The 23,627-nt window shown below is 43.4% G+C and overlaps 2 protein-coding genes across 6 annotated transcripts; one reads left to right on the top strand and one right to left on the bottom strand.

Annotated features, from left to right (window-relative positions):
- The first annotated feature begins 1,842 nt into the window (after nt 1-1,842).
- Nucleotides 1,843-15,453, top strand: LOC110489282 (bone morphogenetic protein 8B-like). Its single transcript, XM_021561977.2, has 7 exons — nt 1,843-3,468; nt 6,951-7,143; nt 7,527-7,675; nt 7,951-8,130; nt 8,341-8,420; nt 8,655-8,765; nt 13,384-15,453. The coding sequence occupies exons 1-7, from the start codon at nt 2,898-2,900 to the stop codon at nt 13,531-13,533; spliced, it is 1,434 nt and encodes a 477-aa protein (XP_021417652.2). The 5' UTR covers nt 1,843-2,897; the 3' UTR covers nt 13,534-15,453.
- Nucleotides 15,454-17,085: 1,632 nt separating this feature from the next.
- On the bottom strand, nt 17,086-23,166 carry LOC110516824. Of its 5 annotated transcripts, XM_036971143.1 has the most exons (15): nt 22,325-23,166; nt 20,971-21,087; nt 19,870-19,955; nt 19,715-19,786; nt 19,542-19,625; nt 19,271-19,417; nt 19,101-19,181; nt 18,826-18,978; nt 18,658-18,707; nt 18,469-18,538; nt 18,281-18,367; nt 18,084-18,182; nt 17,908-17,988; nt 17,713-17,817; nt 17,086-17,559 (listed from the first exon to the last, which is right to left on the bottom strand). In XM_036971143.1, the coding sequence occupies exons 2-15, from the start codon at nt 20,978-20,980 to the stop codon at nt 17,428-17,430; spliced, it is 1,257 nt and encodes a 418-aa protein (XP_036827038.1). In that variant the 5' UTR covers nt 20,981-21,087; nt 22,325-23,166; the 3' UTR covers nt 17,086-17,427. The 5 variants fall into 5 exon arrangements, with proteins under 5 accessions (XP_036827038.1, XP_036827035.1, XP_036827033.1 ...); XM_036971140.1 differs by lacking the exons at nt 20,971-21,087; nt 22,325-23,166 and adding an exon at nt 20,163-20,816 and having other exon boundaries at nt 18,826-18,972; XM_036971138.1 differs by lacking the exons at nt 20,971-21,087; nt 22,325-23,166 and adding an exon at nt 20,163-20,816.
- Nucleotides 23,167-23,627: the final 461 nt, after the last annotated feature.

A 23,627-nucleotide genomic window follows, 5' to 3' on the forward strand; every position in this document is an offset into this window, starting at 1 on the left:
TTGGTTGGAACATCTATGGCGAGACTTAAAAATGGTGGTCTAGCAAGAATCAACAACCAACTCGACTGAGCTTAACGAATTTTTAAAAGACTAATGTGCCAATATTATACAATCCAGGTGTGACCCTCTTAGACTTACCCAGAAAGACTCACAGCTGTAATCACTCTACAAAGGTGATTACAACATGTATTGACTCGGGGGTTGAATCCTTATGTAATCAAGATATGTTAGTGTTTCCACTTTGACATCAGAGTATTTTGTTTAGACCTTTGTCAAAAAATGACAATTAAATCAAAACAAATGTATTTATATAGCCCTTCTTACGTCAGCTGATATCTCAAAGTGCTGTACACAAATTAAATTAAATCCATTTTAATCCCACTTTGTAACACAAAATGTGGAAAAGGTCTAGGGTTGTGAAAGGCACTGTGTACGTGCAATGTCCACATGCATGTTTCCATGCGTGTGCCTGCGGCCGTGTCTCCATGCCTACGTGTGTGTCTGGAAGAGAGTATAGACCACAAGGTCTCTCTCCACACCGGAAAGGGCTTGGTAATTAGGTTAGGGTACAATTATCCTCTCCAGAGATAAGGACACGCCCTGTACTAGGATCTTCCATAGAGGGAGGGTGGTCTCTGTGGTCATGGATGGGTGTGTTTCTCTACTGCTTATTCTATATTGTGAGAGACGTAGCTCAGGTCTATCTCATTCTCTGCTTCCGCAGTAGCTAAGTGTAAGACTTGAGTTGGTTGGTTTCTGTGGGAGAATCACCTTGGTTTATTTGGTGGTTCCACTGAAGGCGGATGGGATTTGGTCTTTAGTCTTCCCTGGGCAGCTGTGTCTGTGTTTACATGGAACTTTCCAAACCCTTCCCACCATCCCCATCTATCCTCCCGTCTGTCCTCACTACCTATCCTCACTCCGACGACAAACTGACGGACTCCCTCTTATCATTCTCGCATCCTCGACATCCCTTCATCCCTCTCTCCGGCCCTAAAATCCCTCAACACTGGAGAAAGAAAAACAAAAATACCAGAGAAAATACTCATTCATGGCACTTCTGACTCCCTGGCTTAAGAAAAAATGTTGGTCGGTTTGGTTTGGTCAGTTAGTATTCGTGCCGTTCAAAGTGGCCACAAGTCCCAGGGTGCTTTGAAGTCCAACATACACAAACACAAGCTGGCATGGAGCTGACCCCCACTACTATATTTGAATTTGTTGTCATTTCTTCCCTCAAATGCCTTGCTAGCACACCACCACACACAGTATTTGCAGTCAAACTGGAATGAGGTAAAGACAACTCGCAATCTGTTTAACAGGAAATGAAAACGTATAAAATACCTTAAACAACATTTCATGGGGTACATGTTTTGACAGTACACCTTAAGCTACAGCAGTCTACCTTTTATGTTTTTAGTATTCGGTTTAAAGATACGGTACAATTGCTAATCTGTGTTCTTCTGGCAGGTTTTGGCAGGTCATTCACTCCTTGTGGTTCCCCAGGATTCCAAACCACAGCTAAAACACTCAGCTGTGATGTCAGAGGTTCGCCCGATGCTTGAATGTTAGTGTTGAGGTAGCGTGTCCAGTAAACCAAGTTTAGAGAGAGATTTATTTTCTTCTTAATCTCATAAAATATATTCAGTGTATGCATTTTTCATCACACTGAAGGGATTCCATGATATTTTCCCATGAAAGTAAGTGATCATGAGAAAATAAAGGGAGGGAGATTTTAAAAAGCCCAAAGGGAGGAATAAGGAAGAGAGTTGGGAGAGGATGTGGGGAGGGGGGGGAGCAGAAGGGAGGAGGCTGTATGGGACACTCCCTCTTGGTGATGGACAACTCGAGCAGTGTTGAAGCACCCTTACATGAGGTAAACTTTCAAAGGGCACATTACAGTACGCTGACAAACACACTGGCATTGTTCTCCACTTGAAACAGGTGGTTTAGGGGGATTTTGGGAGGAATACAAAAGGATGATACAAAAGCAAGGAATAAAAGACAAATTACTCAACGTGCCAAGGATTTTAAGTTGGAAGCTACACACAGTTTGAGGAAGACATCTGGAAACATCTGGAGTTAGACACAAGTGGGCCAAACAAACAAACAAAGAATGTTTGATGGATTAAAAAGTGCCCCAGAATTGTGGATTAAAGAATGAAAGATTGAGAGGTGGACTGCAGATCATTTTGTTCCTTGCGTGGGATCAGGTTGTTGTATGCCAGCCCACTTTGTGGTGTTTTCTTCCCTCATCCTCCTGAAGACCGATTAGACTGAAAACAGGTCTGCTTATTTGGTTCTCTTCTCAAATTTCAATGACTACCAGCCCTGCCCTTTAACTTAACCACTGTCAACCTCCTTCAAATGTACTTCTTTAAAGGGAGCCATTTCTAAGACCAACACCGTTTGTTTTTCATCAGGACATAAAAAAAAAAGTTGTAATTATACCCTCGCTTTCATTTTTGTGTTCTGTGTGTGTCGCATGAGTAGAGTCGTGTTATGGTAGAAGAGAGAAGACACGCGGTGGTAGGGAGACTACAGTAGTAGAAAGGGCAGAGGAAGGAAGAAGAGGGGAGATAAACAGAGGGAATTAAAGAAAGTAAACCTCTCTGTGTCTGCCGTTGATCTAAACAGCTCCCGTCAACAAATCACAGAGGTGCCTTTTGTTAGTGACGGATCTGTGATACTCTGTAAGACAGTTTGGCCTACACAGACAGACTGAGACATACAGTAACAGTCCCTCTGTGGTGTGTCAGTTCTCTGCAACGCACACCAAAGTACAATCTGCTCTTGTGTGGATTGAAGGCCAAAAGAACATAGACCAACCAAAGACTTGTAAGTTAGAAAAATATATATATATATATATATAAAAGCACCCGGGTAGAACTTCTTCCACGATGTCATCGGACACCTTGAAAGATCTCTCTCAAACCACGGAGAGCTTGGACAGACTGGACACCTCCAGAACGTACATCTACGCCCACGCCTGCCCGTGCACGGGAAGAAGACGCATCCGTGGCAACAACAACAGCACCTACAGACACCCTCTCCAACTCCCGCTCTTCCCTGTGGCTCTCATCCTCGTCCCCTTGCTGCTCTGTCTCTGGGGCCACCAGGCCCAAGGAGTCGTCCACTCCAGCTTCCGCCGCCTCAGCAGCCGAGAGAAGAAAGAGATGCAGAGGGAGATCCTGTCCATCCTGGGTCTACCGGGCCGGCCCAGACCCCATCCTCCCCTCCGACCGCCCTCCTCAGCCCCCCTCTTCATGCTGGACCTGTACCACACTGTGTCGGCCGAGGGGAATGAGGGAAACGGAATAGGGAATGAGGTAGGGGGACTGGGGTTCGGCGGTCTGGATGGGTTGACGGGCCACGTCAGCCATGCCGCACTGCCCACTCTCAGCACACACACGCCGCCGCTGGGTACGGTGGTCAGCGAGGCCGATACGGTCATGAGCTTCGTTAATCTGGGTGAGCTACTGACCGTTGACACACCTGTAATTTTAAATTCCTGTGTTTTAATTGGTTATTACTTTGTCTCGTTATCCAATTAGTTGGGAGTTTTTGGTTCAGCCAATGGTCTCCCAGTAGTTAATTCAAAATAGAGGCCCCAGGGCCTGATCTGGCCCAAAACTTCTCCTGTGATCTTTTACATGTCTTGTAAAGAGCCAAAGTAACTGAAAAAGGTGATAAAGCTAGAATTTTCAATGAGAAACGAGGCCAACCTGGCAACCTTATGCAGAGGTGAACCAGTTCACCTCTCAGGGACAGACTTGTTATCACCAGAGAGACCTTTCCTGTGCTGCACCAGCCCAGACAGTAGACCTACTGATGCTTATCTGAAATGGCATAAAAATTAAACATCCTTTTCCCAATTGTTTCCTTCCGCTATCTCTCCTGGAATGAGATCAGAAACCTTGTTACCGTGGGGAAACCTGATTTCATGTTATTTCTCTTCACTACTTTTACACATTTTGCGTATTGCTTAAACACTTAATATGCTAGTTTCTATTCGTATTTCTACAGTATTTGGACGTACATATTAATGTTTATTACAGCACCATATATGACTGTTTTTATATATTTGTGTAATTACAGTGGCTTGTGAAAGTATTCACCCCCTTGACATTTTTCCTATTTTGTTGCCTTACAACCTAGAATTAAAATAGGTTTTGGTGGGGGTTTTATCATTTGATTTACACAACATGCCTACCACTTTGAAGATGCAAAATATTATTTCTTGTGAAACAAACAAGAAATAAGACACAAAAAAATGAAAAACTTAAGCGTGCATAACTATTCACCCACCCCAAAGTCAATACTTTGTAGAGACACCTTTTGCAGCAATTACAGCTGCAAGTCTCTTGGGGTATGTCTCTATAAGTTTGGCACATCTAGCCATTGGGATTTTTGCCCATTCTTCAAGGCAAAACTGCTCCAGCTCCGTCAAATTGGATGGGTTCCACTGGTGTAGTAATTGTGAAGTCAAACCACAGATTCTCAATTGGATTGAGGTCTGGGCTTTGACTAGGCCATTCCAAGACATTTAAATGTTTCCCCTTAAACCACTCGAGTGTTGCTTTAGCAGTAGGCTTAGGGTCATTGTCCTGCTGGAAGGTGAACCTCTGTCCCAGTCTCAAATCTCTGGAAGACTGATATAGGTTTCCCTCAAGAATTTCCCTGTATTTAGCGCCATCCATCATTCCTTAAATTCTGACCAGTTTCCCAGTCCCTGCCAATGATAAACATCCCCATAGCATGATGCTGCCACCACCATGCTTCATTGTGGGGATGGTATTCTCGGGGTGATGAGAAGTGCTGGGTTTGCACCAGACATTGCGTTTTCCTTGATGACCAAAAAGCTAAATTTTAGTCTCATCTGACCCCAGAGTGCCTTCCTCCATATGTTTAGGGAGTCTCCCCCATTCCTTTTTTTTCTTTAAGCAATGGCTTTTTCTGGCCACTCTTCCGTAAAGCCCAGCTCCGTGGAGTGTACAGCTTAAAGTGGTACTATGGACAGATGCTCCAATCGCCGCTGTGGAGCTTTGCAACTCCTCCAGGGTTATCTTTGCCTCTCTGATTAATGCCCTCCTTGCCTGGTACGTGAGTTTTGGTGGGCGGTCCTCTCTTAGCAGGTTTGTTGTGGTGCCATATTCTTTCAATTTTTAATAATGGATTTAATGGTGCTCCGTGGGATGTTCAAAGTCTCACATTTTTTTATAACCCAGCCCTGATCTGTACTTTTCCACAACTTTGTCCCTGACCTGTTTGGAGAGATCCTTGGTCTTCATGGTGCCGCTTGCTTGGTGGTGTTGCAGAATCTGGGGCCTTTCAGAACAAGCGTGTATATATATACTGGGATCATGTGACAGATCATGTGACACTTAGATTGCACACAGGTGGACTTTATTTAACTAATTATGTGACTTCTGAAGGTAATTGGTTGCACCAGATCTTATTTAGGGGCTTCATAGTGAAGAGGGTGAATAAATTTGCACGCACCACTTTTCTGTTTTAAAAAAAATAATTGAAACAAGTCATTTTTTTCATTTCACTTCACCAATTTTAAAAATTTTGTGTATGTCCATTACCATGAAAATCCATTTCAATTACAGGTTGTAATGCAACAAAATAGGAAAATGCCAAGGGAGATGAATACTTTTGCAAGGCACTGTACATGCCTTTCAGTTAATGTTTCAGTTGATCTTATTTTGACAATTTCTGGTGTGATGCCTTGAACCACCATTTTAAGGCCATCTAACGAATCTAGACAGTTTCTCAATTATAGCCCCTGTCAATTGAAGTCACCCATCACACACACACCCTATCAATCCGAACCAGTCAAGGCCATGCAACCCGCTCAAGACCGTGCGTAGGGGACACAGCTGTAAGGAATTACAGGCCCCACTGACACACACACAGAAACAGAGAAACGGGCTCAGAATACTGCAGAAGACCGCTCTAAAAATACTGCCCAACCTGCAGTTAGTGGCGTGTGTGTTGAGCAGCTGCTGCGGTTGAAGGTCCTTAGTGTCTCTAATTACTGTATACTCCAGAGACCGACCAGGGTTGTTACTCTGCTTTACAGGGCTAGAGAGAGAGAGAGAGAGAGAGAGAGAGAGAGAGAGAGAGAGAGAGAGAGAGAGAGAGAGAGAGAGAGAGAGAGAGAGAGAGAGAGAGAGAGAGAGAGAGAGAGAGAGAGAGAGAGAGAGAGAGAGAGAGAGAGAGAGAGAGAGAGAGAGAGAGAGAGAGAGAGAGAGAGAGAGAGAGAGAGAGAGAGAGAGAGAGAGAGAGAGAGAGAGAGAGAGAGAGAGAGAGAGAGAGAGAGAGAGAGAGAGAGAGAGAGAGAGAGAGAGAGAGAGAGAGAGAGAGAGAGAGAGAGAGAGAGAGAGAGAGAGAGAGAGAGAGAGAGAGAGAGCGTGTGTTCATGTACGTAGTCTCGCTTGAGACACTGCGGCTGTGGTGAGTGACCAGCGTGTCCATCCCTATATTTCTCAGTCTTTCCCTATTGCCTCTTTCTCTCCCCTCTCTACATGACCGCTATCCAGTCCTCCTTCACTTGGGCTCACCTTGCGCCACACGTCTGCTCCGCTCCTCTCTTTCCCCCTATTTCCAATGACCCAGTCACTCACCTTCCAATCCTCCCATCTCCCTCCACACCTTCCCACTTCTGGTGCTCTTCTCTTTCCCTCGGTCTTCTCATTCACACACTTACAAATTAGATTTATTGCTCTTTCGCCTCCCTTCCGCCCTTGTCCTCTTCTGTCCTTCTTGTGTCATGTGGGAATGTCTGCATCATACAATGAGAATATCTCTGTGTTTTGTATTAGTCTTTTTAGGGCTTGTTGAGGGGAGTGGAAGTCGTGTAGATGTGAATATGAGGTGTTGTGTTGTTTACATGTGAAAATGTCAGTGGCCTTACATCGACCTTCCTCTCTCCTCCTCTCCCTCAGTGGAGCAGGAGCGGGACCTGCTGCAGCCACGGCCGTACTGGAAGGAGTTCCGTTTTGACCTGACGCCCCTCCCCCAGGGGGAGACGGTCACGGCTGCAGAGTTCCGCATTTATAAGACCCTGACCATGGGCCAGAGGGCCAACCGCACCCTGCACATCTCCGTCTACGAGATCCAACGGGAGAACAAACACAGGTTCCTGCCACTAGATCGACATAATATGTCTATTTGGTTTTTGCATGAAAAAAGGATCAAGGATATCAAATAATCCCTTTAATATTCCCCTCACTCTCGTTGAATAATCTGTCTTCTCTCTATACACATTGGTTTGTTGCTGCGGCAAAATGCAATGTTTAAAAAGAATTGCAATTCAACTTTTGACCTCAAACAGCTCCTGGCAACAGAGCTCATTTGGCCACGTTCTGGCTTGCGAGGACGTCTTGCAGAGGTTTGGTTCTCGAGAGAGTTGAAGCTCAAGTGGCTGTCTCTCTGTTTGTTTGTCTCTACTGCATGGCCATACAACATGCTTTGTGTATCTCTCCAGAGGTTATCTCATGCCACTCCTCTACTCTCCTCAGAGAGCCAGAGCTGGTGCTGCTGGACATGCAGTCAGTGCCCGCGGGGCAGGAGGGCTGGCTGGCTTTTGACGTGACCTCTGCCAGCAACCGTTGGCTCCTGCACCCCCGCAGCAACCTGGGCATTCGTCTCTATGTGGAGACAGAGGAGGGTGAGCCTCATAGAGTTAATACTATGGTCAGGGACAGGAAATGCTCTGCAGATGGGGAGGCGATTACCCACAAAATGGATTTCTAGATTATTATGCCTTTGAATAAAGAGGCAAGTTAACTCAGAATACGACAGCAGTACATGTGAAGTAACACTGTAATGTCTCATAGTATGTGTTATTGTTTAGTAAATACATAGAAATGGAGATATGTTGTTTTGGTTTACCTCACGATTATATCTCACACACACGCAAACACACTATTTTCTCTCCATCAGACCGGTCCTTGTCAGCTGGGTGGGTAGGCTTGGTGGGTCGAAGGGGCCCTCGCTCCAAACAGCCCTTCATGGTGACCTTCTTCAGAGCCAGCCAGGTCCCCTGTCGCCCCCCACGCGCCCTGAAACCCAACCCCCGCAAGAGGAAGCCCAAATATGACCTGCCCCTTCCCAGTATACATGGTGAGGTTCTACAAGGTCAGAGGACAACACTGGTTTTAGGTCTTGTTGTGAAGCTTGTTTAATGCAACGTTTAAAGGCATAGTTCGTTCAAATTACATAATTACTTAAGTTGTGTTTACATTTAATTGTGTCTTTACTGTAAATCTAATGCATCCAAAGTGTGCTTCACAGTCTGTCCTGTCTCAAAACATATTGTTTCGTACCTTTCAGACCACAGCCACGTCAACAGTGGGCGTCAGGCTTGTAAGAGACATGAATTATATGTGAGCTTTAGTGACCTAGGCTGGAAGGTAAGCTTCTGTCTCCCTTAACTACTCATTCTACTGAATAGATAATATCATGAGCTAACATTGTATCTCCTTATTTGCTGTATCACACAATTAGTATTTTTAAGGAAGCAAGGCATTTGTGTAGTTTGTTCTGTTCTTTGCATGTTTTATGACGTATTTCTGATAGAAATGTAGTCTGTTCTAGTCATTCATCTAATTTTGTCAATCTATTTCTATGGTATTTCTCTCCATTAGGACTGGGTCCTGGCTCCTACTGGTTACTCTGCCTTCTACTGTGATGGAGAATGCCTATACCCTCTGGGTTCCTGCATGAATGCCACCAACCACGCTATGATCCAACTAGTGGTCAGTATGCACTACTACACCCTCTCTCACATGAACGCCACCAACCACACTATGATCCAACTAGTGGTCAGTATGCACTACTACACCCTCTCTCACATGAACGCCACCAACCACGCTATGATCCAACTAGTGGTCAGTATGCACTACTACACCCTCTCTCACATGAATGCCAACAACCACACTATGATCCAACTAGTGGTCAGTATGCACTACTACACCCTCTCTCACATGAACGCCACCAACCACGCTATGATCCAACTAGTGGTCAGTATGCACTACTACACCCTCTCTCACATGAACACCACCAACCACGCTATGATCCAACTAGTGGTCAGTATGCACTACTACACCCTCTCTCACATGAATGCCACCAACCACGCTATGATCCAACTAGTGGTCAGTATGCACTACTACACCCTCTCTCACATGAACGATAACATTGGTTTCAGTGGGAAAGAAGGTAATTGACTCAGACATTAATGGAAAACATGGCAAATTGAAAGTAAAATACCTATATTAACTGAGTCTACAATGGCAGACTCTTAATGTAGAGTACAGATAGTGAGAAGTTACATTCAAGACTGAAGTGGTCGACTTTATACTATATGCCTGCTCTTTAAATGACAGACTGACCAGGTAAAACTATGATCCCTTATTGATGTCACTTATTAAACCCACTTCAATTAGTGTAGATGAAGGAGAGGAGACAGGTTAAAGAATGATGTTTAAGCATTAAAACAATTGAGACATGGATTGCGTATGTGTGCCATTCAGAGGGTGATTGGGCAAGACTAAATATGTAAGTGCCTTTGAACGGGGTATTTAAGTGCCTTTGAACAGGGTATGGTATTGGTGTATCAAGAATGGTCCACCACCCAAAGGACATTGAACGAATTTGACACAACTGTGGGAAGCATTGGGAGTCAACATGGGCCAGCATCCCTGTGGAACACTTTTGACAGCTTGTAGAGTCAGTACAGTATCACACATCACAATACAATGCCATAAAGTGTGGGCCTGTAAATCAACTAAACGTTGTTTATTTCCATATGCAAAGAATAAAGCATAATTGTTCATGTAATATTAGCCTCATAACTCCAGGAAGAGGAAGTAGTGATGAAATGATCAAGTAAATGAAAAGACAGAGACAAATGCAATTGAAATACTAGTTATTTTATTTAAAAATGTAAAATTCAGTGCAAAGTAATGTAGTGCATTAGTGTCTAGATCCCTGTTAGTTGGCAAAGTGGCACAAGAATCCTGTGGGGAGAGAAAACAAGAGAATACAATAATTTAATGGCTGTTAACTAATCACAGTTCAACGAAGAACTTCAAGTCCTCACATCCTGAGAGAGAGAAAGAGAGATGGACAGAGAGAGAGAGATGGATGGAGAGAGAGAGAGAGATGGACGGACAGAGAGAGAGAGAGAGATGGACGGACAGAGAGAGAGAGAGATGGACAGACAGAGAGAGAGTGGCCTTTCAGATCTCTGCAGTAGGACTACATGCTGGCCATGAGGTTCTCCAGGTGGTACTCCAGGAGGCTGGAGAGCTCAGTGACCAGAGATTCTGGGTTAAAGTACCAGGCCAGCTGCTGCCCAAACATGTCATCAAGCAGAGCCATCAGCCCACCCTGAAGAGAACACCACACAACATATAGATAATGGCTCTGAGTTACTAGCTTACCAAGAGGAAAGAGACAAGGAGAGTTACTCCCTGTAAAATGTCATTGAAACCCTGTTATTCAGGTCAACTAGGAATAAGGAAGTAAACTCTTGACTCTTACATTGAGCAGCAGCAGGTATCTCTCAGCCTTTGGCTCAATGCTGGCAGCAGCGGGCAGGAAGGAGTACAGGAGAGCGTACAGACGCTCCATGAACCCACCAGGGTGCTAAAGGAAAAAGGAAGAGAGAAGAGAAATTGAAGTGAATTTGCTAATAGGGAGACATCGAAACATGTACCAGTGAGATGCTACTTACCACCATCAGGGACTTCTGAGCTATCATCAACCCAAACAGCACCAGTTCAAAGAGGACATCTATCAGGTTAACATGATGGATCTAGGACAAGAAAATAGGAATGATTTCAAATAGATCAGATACTGTGATGTATAAAAGACATGCATGTGGAAGAACCCAAAGTGAGACATGAAAGAGTTAATGAACTCACCTTTGCCTCAGCCAGCTCCCTCTCAATGTCAATCTTCTTGGAGGGATAACTCACAGTGAAGGCCTGGGGCAGGGAGACGAGCCTCAGGGCGATGTCCTCCACTCTCTTGGTGGTAAGGTAGAGGCTATGGGAGGGAGGGAATGGAGAATGTCAACCATTCGAGTCAATGGGTATAACAGCATCTGACAAGCCCAGACTACACAGACATTTAGAGGAACAGGGGGCTAATCGTTATCAGCTGCCAATTATCAGTGGCCTCCTAAAGCAGGCAACAAAGATTTTCAGAATGAATATGTGGGATACTTTTCAAACATAAAACCAAAAGCTTTCTGAAAAGTGTACCTCAAGGATAGTCGGCACATCCTCATGGATGATAGCAGCATCCTGGACATGAAGGATAACTGGCAGCAGTGGCACATCCAACTGGACCTCATCCAGTACAGTTGATTCTAAAAGTAGGAAAAGGAAAACAAACAAACAATTATTAGGACGTAAAACGTAGCACGCTAGCTAGTACTACTAGCAAAAGTGCATTGCTTAGCAACAATTACTCAAGTTAACTTATACAGTGGGGCAAAAAAGTATTTAGTCAACCACCAATTGTGCAAGTTCTCCCACTTAAAAAGATGAGAGGCCTGTAATTTTCATCATAGGTACACTTCAACTACGACTGAGAAAAAAAATCTAGAAAATCACATTGTAGGATTGTTAATTAATTTATTTGCAAATTATGGTGGAAAATAAGTATTCGGTCACCTACAAACAAGCAATATTTCTGTCTCTCACAGACCTGTAACTTCTTCTTTAAGAGGCTCCTCTGTCCTCCACTCGTTACCTGTATTAATGGCACCTGTTTGAACTTGTTATCAGTATAAAAGACACCTGTCCACAACCTCAAACAGTCACACTCCAAACTCTACTATGGCCAAGACCAAAGAGCTGTCAAAGGACACCATAAACAACATTGTAGACCTGCACCAGGCTGGGAAGATTGAATCTGCAATAGGTAAGCAGCTTGGTTTGAAGAAATCAACTTTGGGAGCATTTATTAGGAAATGGAAGACATACAAGACCACTGATAATCTCCCTCGATCTGGGGCTCCACGCAAGATCTCACCCTGTGGGGTCAAAATGATCACAAGAACGGTGAGCAAAAATCCCAGAACCACACGGGGGGACCTAGTGAATGACCTGCAGAGAGCTGGGACCAAAGTAACAAAGCTTACCATCAGTAACACACTACGCCGCCAGGGACTCAAATCCTGCAGTGCCAGACGTGTCCCCCTGCTTAAGCCAGTACATGTCCAGGCCCGTCTGAAGTTTGCTAGAGAGCATTTGGATGAACCAGAAGAAGATTGGGAGAATGTCATATGGTCAGATGAAACCAAAATATAACTTTTTGGTAAAAACTCAACTTTGGAGGACAAAGAATGCTGAGTTGCATCCAAAGAACACCATACCTACTGTGAAGCATGGGGGTGGAAACATCATGCTTTGGGGCTGTTTTTCTGCAAAGGGACCAGGACGACTGATCCGTGTAAAGGAAAGAATGAATGGGGCCATGTATCGTGAGATTTTGAGTGAAAACCTCCTTCCATCAGCAAGGGCATTCAAATCAAATCTAATTTATTTATTTAGCCCTTCGTACATCAGCTGATATCTCAAAGTGCTGAACAGAAACCCAGCCTAAAACCCCAAACAGCAAGCAATGCAGGTGTAGAAGCACGGTGGCTAGGAAAAACTCCCTAGAAAGGCCAAAACATAGGAAGAAACCTAGAGAGGAACCAGGCTATGAAGATGAAATGTGGCTGGGTCTTTCAGCATTACAATGATCCCAAACACACCGCCTGGGCAACGAAGGAGTGGCTTCGTAAGAAGCATTTCAAGGTCCTGGAGTGGCCTAGCCAGTCTCCAGATCTCAACCCCATAGAAAATCTTTGGAGGGAGTTGAAAGTCTGTGTTGCCCAGCAACAGCCCAAAACATCACTGCTCTAGAGGAGATCTGCATGGAGGAATGGGCCAAAATCCCAGCAACAGTGTGTGAAAACCTTGTGAAGACTTACAGAAAATGTTTGACCTCTGTCATTGCCAACAAAGGGTATATAACAAAGTATTGAGATAAACTTTTGTTATTGACCAAATACTTATTTTCCACCATAATTTGCAAATAAATTCATAAAAAATCCTACAATGTGATTTTCTCAATTTTTTTTCTTCTAATTTTGTCTGTCATAGTTGAAGTGTACCTATGATAAAAATTACAGGCCTCTCTCATCTTTTTAAGTGGGAGAACTTGCACAATTGGTGGCTGACTAAATACTTTTTTGCCCCACTGTATGTTCCAACACATATATTTGAAAATTGTTGTTTACTAAACTGACAGGATATTATCATTGATTATATCAAAGTGTATGTATGAATTAGTCTGATTGACCTTTTTTCATGGCAGGTTCACCTTTTGAAGCCGGATGAGGTTCCCAAAGCGTGCTGCGCACCCACCAAGCTCAGTCCCATCTCTGTACTCTTCTACGACGACAACAACAATGTGATCCTAAAGAAGCATCGCAACATGGTGGTCAAGACCTGTGGATGCCTGTAACATCTGTGGTGGCCCATCTATTCTACATCATTTTAATAAACTTCACTACCATTGTTCCAAAAGATACAAACAGGGTTGATAGCAATAATCTGGCAATATGAGGCTAAATAGTATGTATCTACACTGAACATAAATATCAACTCAACATGCAACAATTTCAATTATTTTACTGAGTTATAGTTCATATAAGGACATCAGTCAATTAAAATATGTTCTTTAGGCCCTAATCTATGGATTTCACTTGACTGGGAATACAGATGTGCATCTGTTGGTAACAGATACCTTTTTAAATGAAGATAGGAGCGTGGATCAGAAAACCAGTCAGTATCTGGTGTGACCACAATTTGCCTCATGCAGCGCGACACATTTAATTTAATGTTTTTGTTATTTTTTATTTAACTAGGCAAGTCATTTAAGAACAAATTGTTATTTACAATGTCGGCCTACCCCAGCCAAACCCGACAACGCTGGGCCAATTGTGCACCGCCCTATGGGACTCCCAATCATGACCGGATATCATGCAGCCTGGATTCCAACCAGGGACTGCAGTGATGCCTCTTGCACTGAGATGCTGTAATTTAGACCGCTGCGCCATTCGGGAGCTCCCTAGCATAGTTGATCAGGCTGTTGATTGAGGCCTGTGGAATGTTGTCCCACTCGTCTTTGATGGTTTTTAAAAGTTGCGGGACCTGGAACGCGCTGTCGTGCACGTCAATCCAGAGCATCCCAAACATGCTTGTGAGCATGCAGGACATGGAAGAATTGGGACATTTTCAGCACCCAGGAATTGTGTACAGATCCTTGCGAAATGGGACCGCGCATTAACATGCTGAAATATGAGGTGATGGCAGAGGATTACTGGCACAGCAATGGGCCTCAGGATCTCATAGATCCTGTGCATTCAAATTGCCATCGATAAAATGCAATTGTGTTCGTTGTCCGTAGCTTATGCCTGCCTATACCGTAACCCCACTGCCACCATGGGGCACTCTGTTCACAACATTGACATCAGCAAACCGCTAGCCCACGCGACGCGGGATTGATCCTTAAAGAGCACACTTCTTCAGCGTGCCAGTGGCCATCGAAGGTAAGTATTTGCCCACTGAAGTCAGTTATGATGCCGAACTGCAGTAAGACCCTGGTGAGTACGACATGCACGCAGATGGTCTTCCCTGTGACGGTTTCTTACAGTTTGTGCAGAAATTCTTCAGTTGTGCAATCCCGCAGTTGCATCAGCTATCCGGGTGTCTGATCTCAGACGATCCCACAGGTGAATAGCCGGATGTGGAGGTCCTGGGCTGGCGTGGTTACACGTCGTGTGCGGTTGTGAGGCCGGTTGGATATACAGCCAAATTCTCTAAAACGACATGGTAGAGAAAGGAATATTAAATTATCTTGCAACAGCTCTGGTGGCCATTCCTGTAGTCAGCAGGTGAATGGATTATCTTGGCAAAGGAGAAATGTTCACTGACAGGGATGTAAACAAATTGGTGCACAAGATTAGAAAGAAATGCGCTTTTTGTGCGTATGGAACTTTTCTGGGATCTTTTATTTCAGTTCATGAAACATGGGACCAACACTTTATATGTGGTGTTTACATTTTTGTTCAGTATAATATATTGATATTGAGTGTGAGAATGGTATATGAATAACACACATTACCTCTTTCATAACGACGGATCTTCGCATTCGACTTATAACCATACTTCACTCTTAAACTATTCACATCTACAGTAATTCAGATAATTACATCACCCTTTGTCATATATTATATGTATCCAATCAAAGCTGTAAAGTACTCTGACATGTGCAACGCTACATTTCTTCCCTTTTGATGACTGTTGTCTTGTTGAACCAAGAATTTCTCATTGTCTCTTTTAGATGTACTACACATGGTTAAATTAAAACGCTAAATATATGGACCATAAGTGTGCGCATTTCTTTAGTTCTACCTGTAACCAGGACAAGTTAGAAGCAATGGAAAATGTCCAATTCTATTTTTTTGTCGTTTTTCTATGTACAGAGGATCCAATATACAGGAATGTCATTGTCAACATATTTACGGAAGACTGTGTACTGCTATATTTGTAATAAAACAAACTATAATATTTATTGCAGAGGTTGATTTGATGCAGACGTGAGAGTAAATGCCATTGACACTCCTATCCTAAACAGTGTCACCCCTCTTCAGCTACATAGCATTCCAGTATATTGGAAATACATTTGAAAATACTTGTAAGTATACAATACTGGTATCAGTATAGACGGAGGGGCATTTAACTTGCATTTGGAAGTCATTTATATTCTCTCACACACAAAACATATTCACTGCTTTCCTTCAGAATGGATCAAATAGGCAGAGGAATGATTTCATATATATTGCTACATTTCTTGGAAATGGTCAAATGCAAAATACAACTGTTACAACGTGGACCAGGTGACTATCCACAGTGATTTTGCCACTGTTTCAACCAGGGCCTTTTACAGGCAGAACAAGACTCAGTCTTAGGCAAATAACAAATCCTTTCCACTATGACACCATTCTCAAAGAAAGCAGAAATGATTTGCACAAGAGTGTATGGGAGGAGGTATAGAAAAGAGTTGGTGGTTAAAGTAAGACAGCGGTACACAACTGAGAAAAAGTTGCAAAAACAGTAACACCCTGATACTTTTAGACGTGTAACAGTCTAGATGTTACTGAATCAGGTATTAATGAAGGAAGCACCATGGGGAAAAGGGATGTAGGTAGAGTGGGCTCATATAATTAAGATGGGCGCTTCAAAAGAGTCTGAAGTTCAGGGATGGTTGGACATATAATATGGGGTGCTGGTGTGCTTCTGCCCCCCTTTTTATGTCATTGTCACAAATATCCCCCACGCAAAGAAAATGAAACGCGCTCTCTCTATAAAAGTCTATGGCCACACACCAATACATGGATTTGACAGTCAAACTGTCACTTAAATAGTGTCACTGTTGATATCCTATGTCACGTCGTGTTTTCGTATAAGTTAAAGATAGCTAACAAAAAAGTGGTCTGTTTCCTACCGAAATCAACAGCTGACATTCCAAGATAAAAATGGAATTCCTCTACAAGTTCATCTAACCAACCGTGTATAGGTTATTCCAAGTGTGAATAGTGTTACTTCAAACAGTGCTACACCACCATTTAACCCTGATTCTATTGATTTCAGCGTGACATTGATGGAAGTGATGAACAAAAAAAGAGTTGCATTACACTTACCGTGTTAGCGACCCACTTGAATCAAAATGCAACACTTCTAAATGTAGGCCTAGCTAGCTGTCTACTACACATTGTCCTCTAACCAGTGATGTACACATTATTCCCAGATTCCGTTTGCTTTTTGAGCCGTGTTAGTTTTAACAGGACGTGTAACCTCATCTCCCCCTCTCGCACAATTGATTGTTGTTAATTTCCATATCTAAAGAATAAAGCATAATTGTTCATGTAATATTAGCCTCATAACTCCAGGAAGAGGAAATTGTGATGAAATGATCAAGTAAATGAAAAAAGACAGAGACAAATGCTTTTAAACTACCAGTTATTTTATTTAAAAATGTAAAATTCAGTGCAAAGTAATGTAGTGCATTAGTGTCCAGATCCCTGTTAGGTGGCAAAGTGTCACAAGAATCCTGTGGGGAGAGAAAACAAGAGAATACATTAATTTAATTTGTGTTAACTAATCAAGGTTCAACAAAGCACTTCAAGTCCTCAAATCCTGAGAGAGAGAAAGAGAGATGGACAGAGAGAGAGATATGGATGGAGGGACAGAGAGAGAGATATGGATGGAGAGCGAGAGAGAGAGAGATGGACGGACAGAGAGAGAGAGATGGACAGACAGAGAGAGAGTGGCCTTTCAGATCTCTGCAGTAGGACTACATGCTGGCCATGATGTTCTCCAGGTGGTACTCCAGGAGGCTGGAGAGCTCAGTGACCAGAGATTCTGGGTTAAAGTACCAGGCCAGCTGCTGCCCAAACATGTCATCAAGCAGAGCCATCAGCCCGCCCTGAAGAGAACACCACACAACACATAGATAATGGCTCTGAGTTACTAGCTTACCAAGAGGAAAGAGACAAGGAGAGTTACTCCCTGTAAAATGTCATTGAAACCCTGTTATTCAGGTCAACTAGGAATAAGGAAGTAAACTCTTGACTCTTACATTGAGCAGCAGCAGGTATCTCTCAGCCTTTGGCTCAATGCTGGCAGCAGCGGGCAGGAAGGAGTACAGGAGAGCGTACAGACGCTCCATGAACCCACCAGGGTGCTAAAGGAAACAGAGGAGGAGAGAAGAGAAATTGAAGTGAATTTGCTAATAGAGAGACATCGAAACATGTACCAGTGAGATGCTACTTACCACAATCAGGGACTTCTGAGCTATCATCAACCCAAACAGCACCAGTTCAAAGAGGACATCTATCAGGTTAACATGATGGATCTAGGACAAGAAAATAGGAATGATTTCAAACAGATCAGATACTGTGATGTATAAAAGACATGCATGTGGAGACATGAAAGAGTTAATGAACCCACCTTTGCCTCAGCCAGCTCCCTCTCAATGTCAATCTCCTTCGAGGGGTCACTCAGGTAGTCCACAAAGTCATTATAGGCACGGATGAATTCGGCCTCGTCCTATCACAAAGCAAAGAGCGTTGATGTTAATGAACAGAACACATTTCCCACTGAGGACGCTCTCTTTCCCTTGAATGAATAATGAGTTAGTGAGCTACCATGTGGTGGGCTTGAACCAGTGCGCCCATTAGGACCTTTCCTGCCACAAACAGATGGTTCCTGCTCAGGGTGGAACCAAGCAGTGTCTAGAGAAGAGGGAAGAGTTAGGGTGAGACACCCATCTTCCTCTAGGAGACAGACAGAACAAGAAGATACAGAGAGAAACATTTTAAGTGGGTCCACTCACAGTGAAGGCCTGGCGCAGGGAGACGAGCCTCAGGGCGATGTCCTCCACTCTCTTGGTGGTAAGGTAGAGGCTGTGGGAGGGAGGGAATGGAGAATGTCAACCAGTAGATTCAATGGGGATATAGGATGGTGACAACTATGCTTCAGCATCTGACAAGCCCAGACTACACAGATATTTAGAGGAACTCACTTTAGCAGAGGAACCTCCCTCTCCTCAGGCAGCAGGTCCTCCTCCCAGCCCTACAACAACAGAACAAACATTCAACATCAGTGACATGACATGACAAACAATGGGTCAATGGATGGATCTTAATGCTACTAGTCTATAGAATGTGTAGCTGTGTGTCTAACATCTGACCTCATAGCAGTTGTGGCCTTCAGGCTCTGGCTCAGTGAACTGCTGATTGGTGGGCGTAGAGACGGAGGCAGCCTCCGACCATGCCGAGGAGGAGAGCAGCCCATCCAGCCCCATGTGGAGAGTGGCGTACACCACCGAGACATCAGTCTGCTGCTCCAAAAACACACACAACACACCTGTTTACCACACACACGCATTATTAGAAAACAGAGCATATCTAATGGAAAAATGCACAGTAATTGGTATTCTATATACATAGGAACATTTTTATTTACCTGGTAGCAGCCAAACGTCACGTCCACAGACGTCTCGTGGCGGAGGTGAGACGCATACTGGGTCACCCTGCCAGCCACATACTGACAGAGAGAGATGACATGTTAAGGCCAAATGGAATAAGTCAAGAAAAGCCTAATCTAATACTATTTCAGTAGTATTTACATCTTACCTGGATCCAAGTGACGGACTGCACCTTGGTGGCACAGTAGGGGATGCCCTCTGGACTAAGCCTGGCTGTCTCCTTGGAGATGGCCCACACCAGTTGAGTCTCCAGGCCTCGAACCCTACTCACATGGTGCATCCTCACCACCACCTGCTGTGGAGAGAAACGACAAGTAACATCAACAAAACAACATCAGCCATCGCTGTAACATATTTCCATCTTGATCACATGACTCGGACAATGTAGATTAGGACTAGATAGTTACAAAGACACATACCTGGGATCCCCCACACATGTAGGTGATAATGGGGCTGATGAACTGGAAAGTTCTCCAGGCTTTAGCCACCGGACTGGCATTGTTCTGCACAAGAGGGGGGTGACATTACAGTACATTCAGGTTAGAAACAGCAAACATTGTAACGGTGATGTGACTGTGTGTGGTTCTCTTACCCTGATCACAACAGGCCCACAGTACAGGGGGCTGTACCTAATCGGTATCAGCTGCCAATTACCAGTGGCCTCCTAAAGCAGACAACAAAGATTTTCAGAATGAATATGTGGGATACTTTTCAAACATAAAACCAAAAGCTTTCTGAAAAGTGTACCTCAAGGATGATAGCAGCATCCTGGACATGAAGGATAACTGGCAGCAGTGGCACATCCAACTGGACCTCATCCAGTACAGTTGATTCTAAAAGTAGGAAAAGGAAAACAAACAATTATTAGGACGTAAAACGTAGCACGCTAGCTAGTACTACTAGCAAAAGTGCATTGCTTAGCAACAATTACTCAAGTTAACGTTACCTTGAAAGTTTGGATTACAGAAATACACAACATTTAACAAATTACATTGTCAATGTTGAATGTGGTAAAATAAGAAGTTTAAAACTCCACGTACCCTCTTCGAAGTCGCTGTCGCTGTCCACCTCCCGACGATCGCGAACCCTGCAAAACGGAAAAAGACAACAAAAACAACCCATAAATGAATTTGAACAACCTGTCGACGCAGAAGGCTGCCGAAGTCCTCGCACTCTCTCCGTCAATCTTGAAAAGCACCCAGGCATTTTCCAGTCGATGTTTCAATCTCAGGTCTCAAAAATCCGTCAAGTTTGTTGTTGTTGAACAGCAAATTGAAGTTGTTCTTGTTTTCGAACAGAAAACGTTCAATAGAACGCCGATATGTTCTAACGGTTAGATGTCTCATGGCAACACATATATTTGAAATTGTTGTTTACAAAATTGACAGCTGTGTTGCCATAGAAATGAGTTTGGAACGCTATGGTTACCATTAGAATCCTATACAATTCCTGGTCATCATTCTAATTCCACTGACCCTATTTTGTCACCAGAGGCTTTCCTATGTTGTGTGTGTATAATATAAAACTTAAAGACCAAATATATTTTTTTAAGTCACTAGCTAGGTCAATGGCCCATTGAAATGTTTTAGCTTGTTTCATGGAAGTTGTTGTTGAACTTCTGAAAGTCTAGGCTTTGGCTCAGTGGGCTATAAAGTCTTGTGGAGCACAGACAACCCGGGATAAAAAATATATAAAACACATACACATTTAGACAAGGGGGGCGAAACCACATCCCACTGAGGTAGGAGAGCACTGAAGCATCTGCATAATAATAATCCATACCTCTTTTATAAACAGGATATTATCATTGATTATATCAAAGTGTATGTATGAATTAGTCTGATTGACCTTTTTTCATGGCAGGTTCACCTTTTGAAGCCGGATGAGGTTCCCAAAGCGTGCTGCGCACCCACCAAGCTCAGTCCCATCTCTGTACTCTTCTACGACGACAACAACAATGTGATCCTAAAGAAGCATCGCAACATGGTGGTCAAGACCTGTGGATGCCTGTAACATCTGTGGTGGCCCATCTATTCTACATCATTTTAATAAACTTCACTACCATTGTTCCAAAAGATACAAACAGGGTTGATAGCAATAATCTGGCAATATGAGGCTAAATAGTATGTATCTACACTGAACATAAATATCAACTCAACATGCAACAATTTCAATTATTTTACTGAGTTATAGTTCATATAAGGACATCAGTCAATTAAAATATGTTCTTTAGGCCCTAATCTATGGATTTCACTTGACTGGGAATACAGATGTGCATCTGTTGGTAACAGATACCTTTTTAAATGAAGATAGGAGCGTGGATCAGAAAACCAGTCAGTATCTGGTGTGACCACAATTTGCCTCATGCAGCGCGACACATTTAATTTAATGTTTTTGTTATTTTTTATTTAACTAGGCAAGTCATTTAAGAACAAATTGTTATTTACAATGTCGGCCTACCCCAGCCAAACCCGACAACGCTGGGCCAATTGTGCACCGCCCTATGGGACTCCCAATCATGACCGGATATCATGCAGCCTGGATTCCAACCAGGGACTGCAGTGATGCCTCTTGCACTGAGATGCTGTAATTTAGACCGCTGCGCCATTCGGGAGCTCCCTAGCATAGTTGATCAGGCTGTTGATTGAGGCCTGTGGAATGTTGTCCCACTCGTCTTTGATGGTTTTTAAAAGTTGCGGGACCTGGAACGCGCTGTCGTGCACGTCAATCCAGAGCATCCCAAACATGCTTGTGAGCATGCAGGACATGGAAGAATTGGGACATTTTCAGCACCCAGGAATTGTGTACAGATCCTTGCGAAATGGGACCGCGCATTAACATGCTGAAATATGAGGTGATGGCAGAGGATTACTGGCACAGCAATGGGCCTCAGGATCTCATAGATCCTGTGCATTCAAATTGCCATCGATAAAATGCAATTGTGTTCGTTGTCCGTAGCTTATGCCTGCCTATACCGTAACCCCACTGCCACCATGGGGCACTCTGTTCACAACATTGACATCAGCAAACCGCTAGCCCACGCGACGCGGGATTGATCCTTAAAGAGCACACTTCTTCAGCGTGCCAGTGGCCATCGAAGGTAAGTATTTGCCCACTGAAGTCAGTTATGATGCCGAACTGCAGTAAGACCCTGGTGAGTACGACATGCACGCAGATGGTCTTCCCTGTGACGGTTTCTTACAGTTTGTGCAGAAATTCTTCAGTTGTGCAATCCCACAGTTGCATCAGCTATCCGGGTGTCTGATCTCAGACGATCCCACAGGTGAATAGCCGGATGTGGAGGTCCTGGGCTGGCGTGGTTACACGTCGTGTGCGGTTGTGAGGCCGGTTGGATATACAGCCAAATTCTCTAAAACGACATGGTAGAGAAAGGAATATTAAATTATCTTGCAACAGCTCTGGTGGCCATTCCTGTAGTCAGCAGGTGAATGGATTATCTTGGCAAAGGAGAAATGTTCACTGACAGGGATGTAAACAAATTGGTGCACAAGATTAGAAAGAAATGCGCTTTTTGTGCGTATGGAACTTTTCTGGGATCTTTTATTTCAGTTCATGAAACATGGGACCAACACTTTATATGTGGTGTTTACATTTTTGTTCAGTATAATATATTGATATTGAGTGTGAGAATGGTATATGAATAACACACATTACCTCTTTCATAACGACGGATCTTCGCATTCGACTTATAACCATACTTCACTCTTAAACTATTCACATCTACAGTAATTCAGATAATTACATCACCCTTTGTCATATATTATATGTATCCAATCAAAGCTGTAAAGTACTCTGACATGTGCAACGCTACATTTCTACCCTTTTGATGACTGTTGTCTTGTTGAACCAAGAATTTCTCATTGTCTCTTTTAGATGTACTACACATGGTTAAATTAAAACGCTAAATATATGGACCATAAGTGTGCGCATTTCTTTAGTTCTACCTGTAACCAGGACAAGTTAGTAGCAATGGAAAATGTCCAATTCTATTTTTTTGTCGTTTTTCTATGTACAGAGGATCCAATATACAGGAATGTCATTGTCAACATATTTACGGAAGACTGTGTACTGCTATATTTGTAATAAAACAAACTATAATATTTATTGCAGAGGTTGATTTGATGCAGACGTGAGAGTAAATGCCATTGACACTCCTATCCTAAACAGTGTCACCCCTCTTCAGCTACATAGCATTCCAGTATATTGGAAATACATTTGAAAATACTTGTAAGTATACAATACTGGTATCAGTATAGACGGAGGGGCATTTAACTTGCATTTGGAAGTCATTTATATTCTCTCACACACAAAACATATTCACTGCTTTCCTTCAGAATGGATCAAATAGGCAGAGGAATGATTTCATATATATTGCTACATTTCTTGGAAATGGTCAAATGCAAAATACAACTGTTACAACGTGGACCAGGTGACTATCCACAGTGATTTTGCCACTGTTTCAACCAGGGCCTTTTACAGGCAGA

This window comes from Oncorhynchus mykiss, chromosome 32 (genome assembly GCF_013265735.2).
Source record: "Oncorhynchus mykiss isolate Arlee chromosome 32, USDA_OmykA_1.1, whole genome shotgun sequence".
Taxonomy (NCBI): Eukaryota; Metazoa; Chordata; class Actinopteri; order Salmoniformes; family Salmonidae; genus Oncorhynchus; species Oncorhynchus mykiss.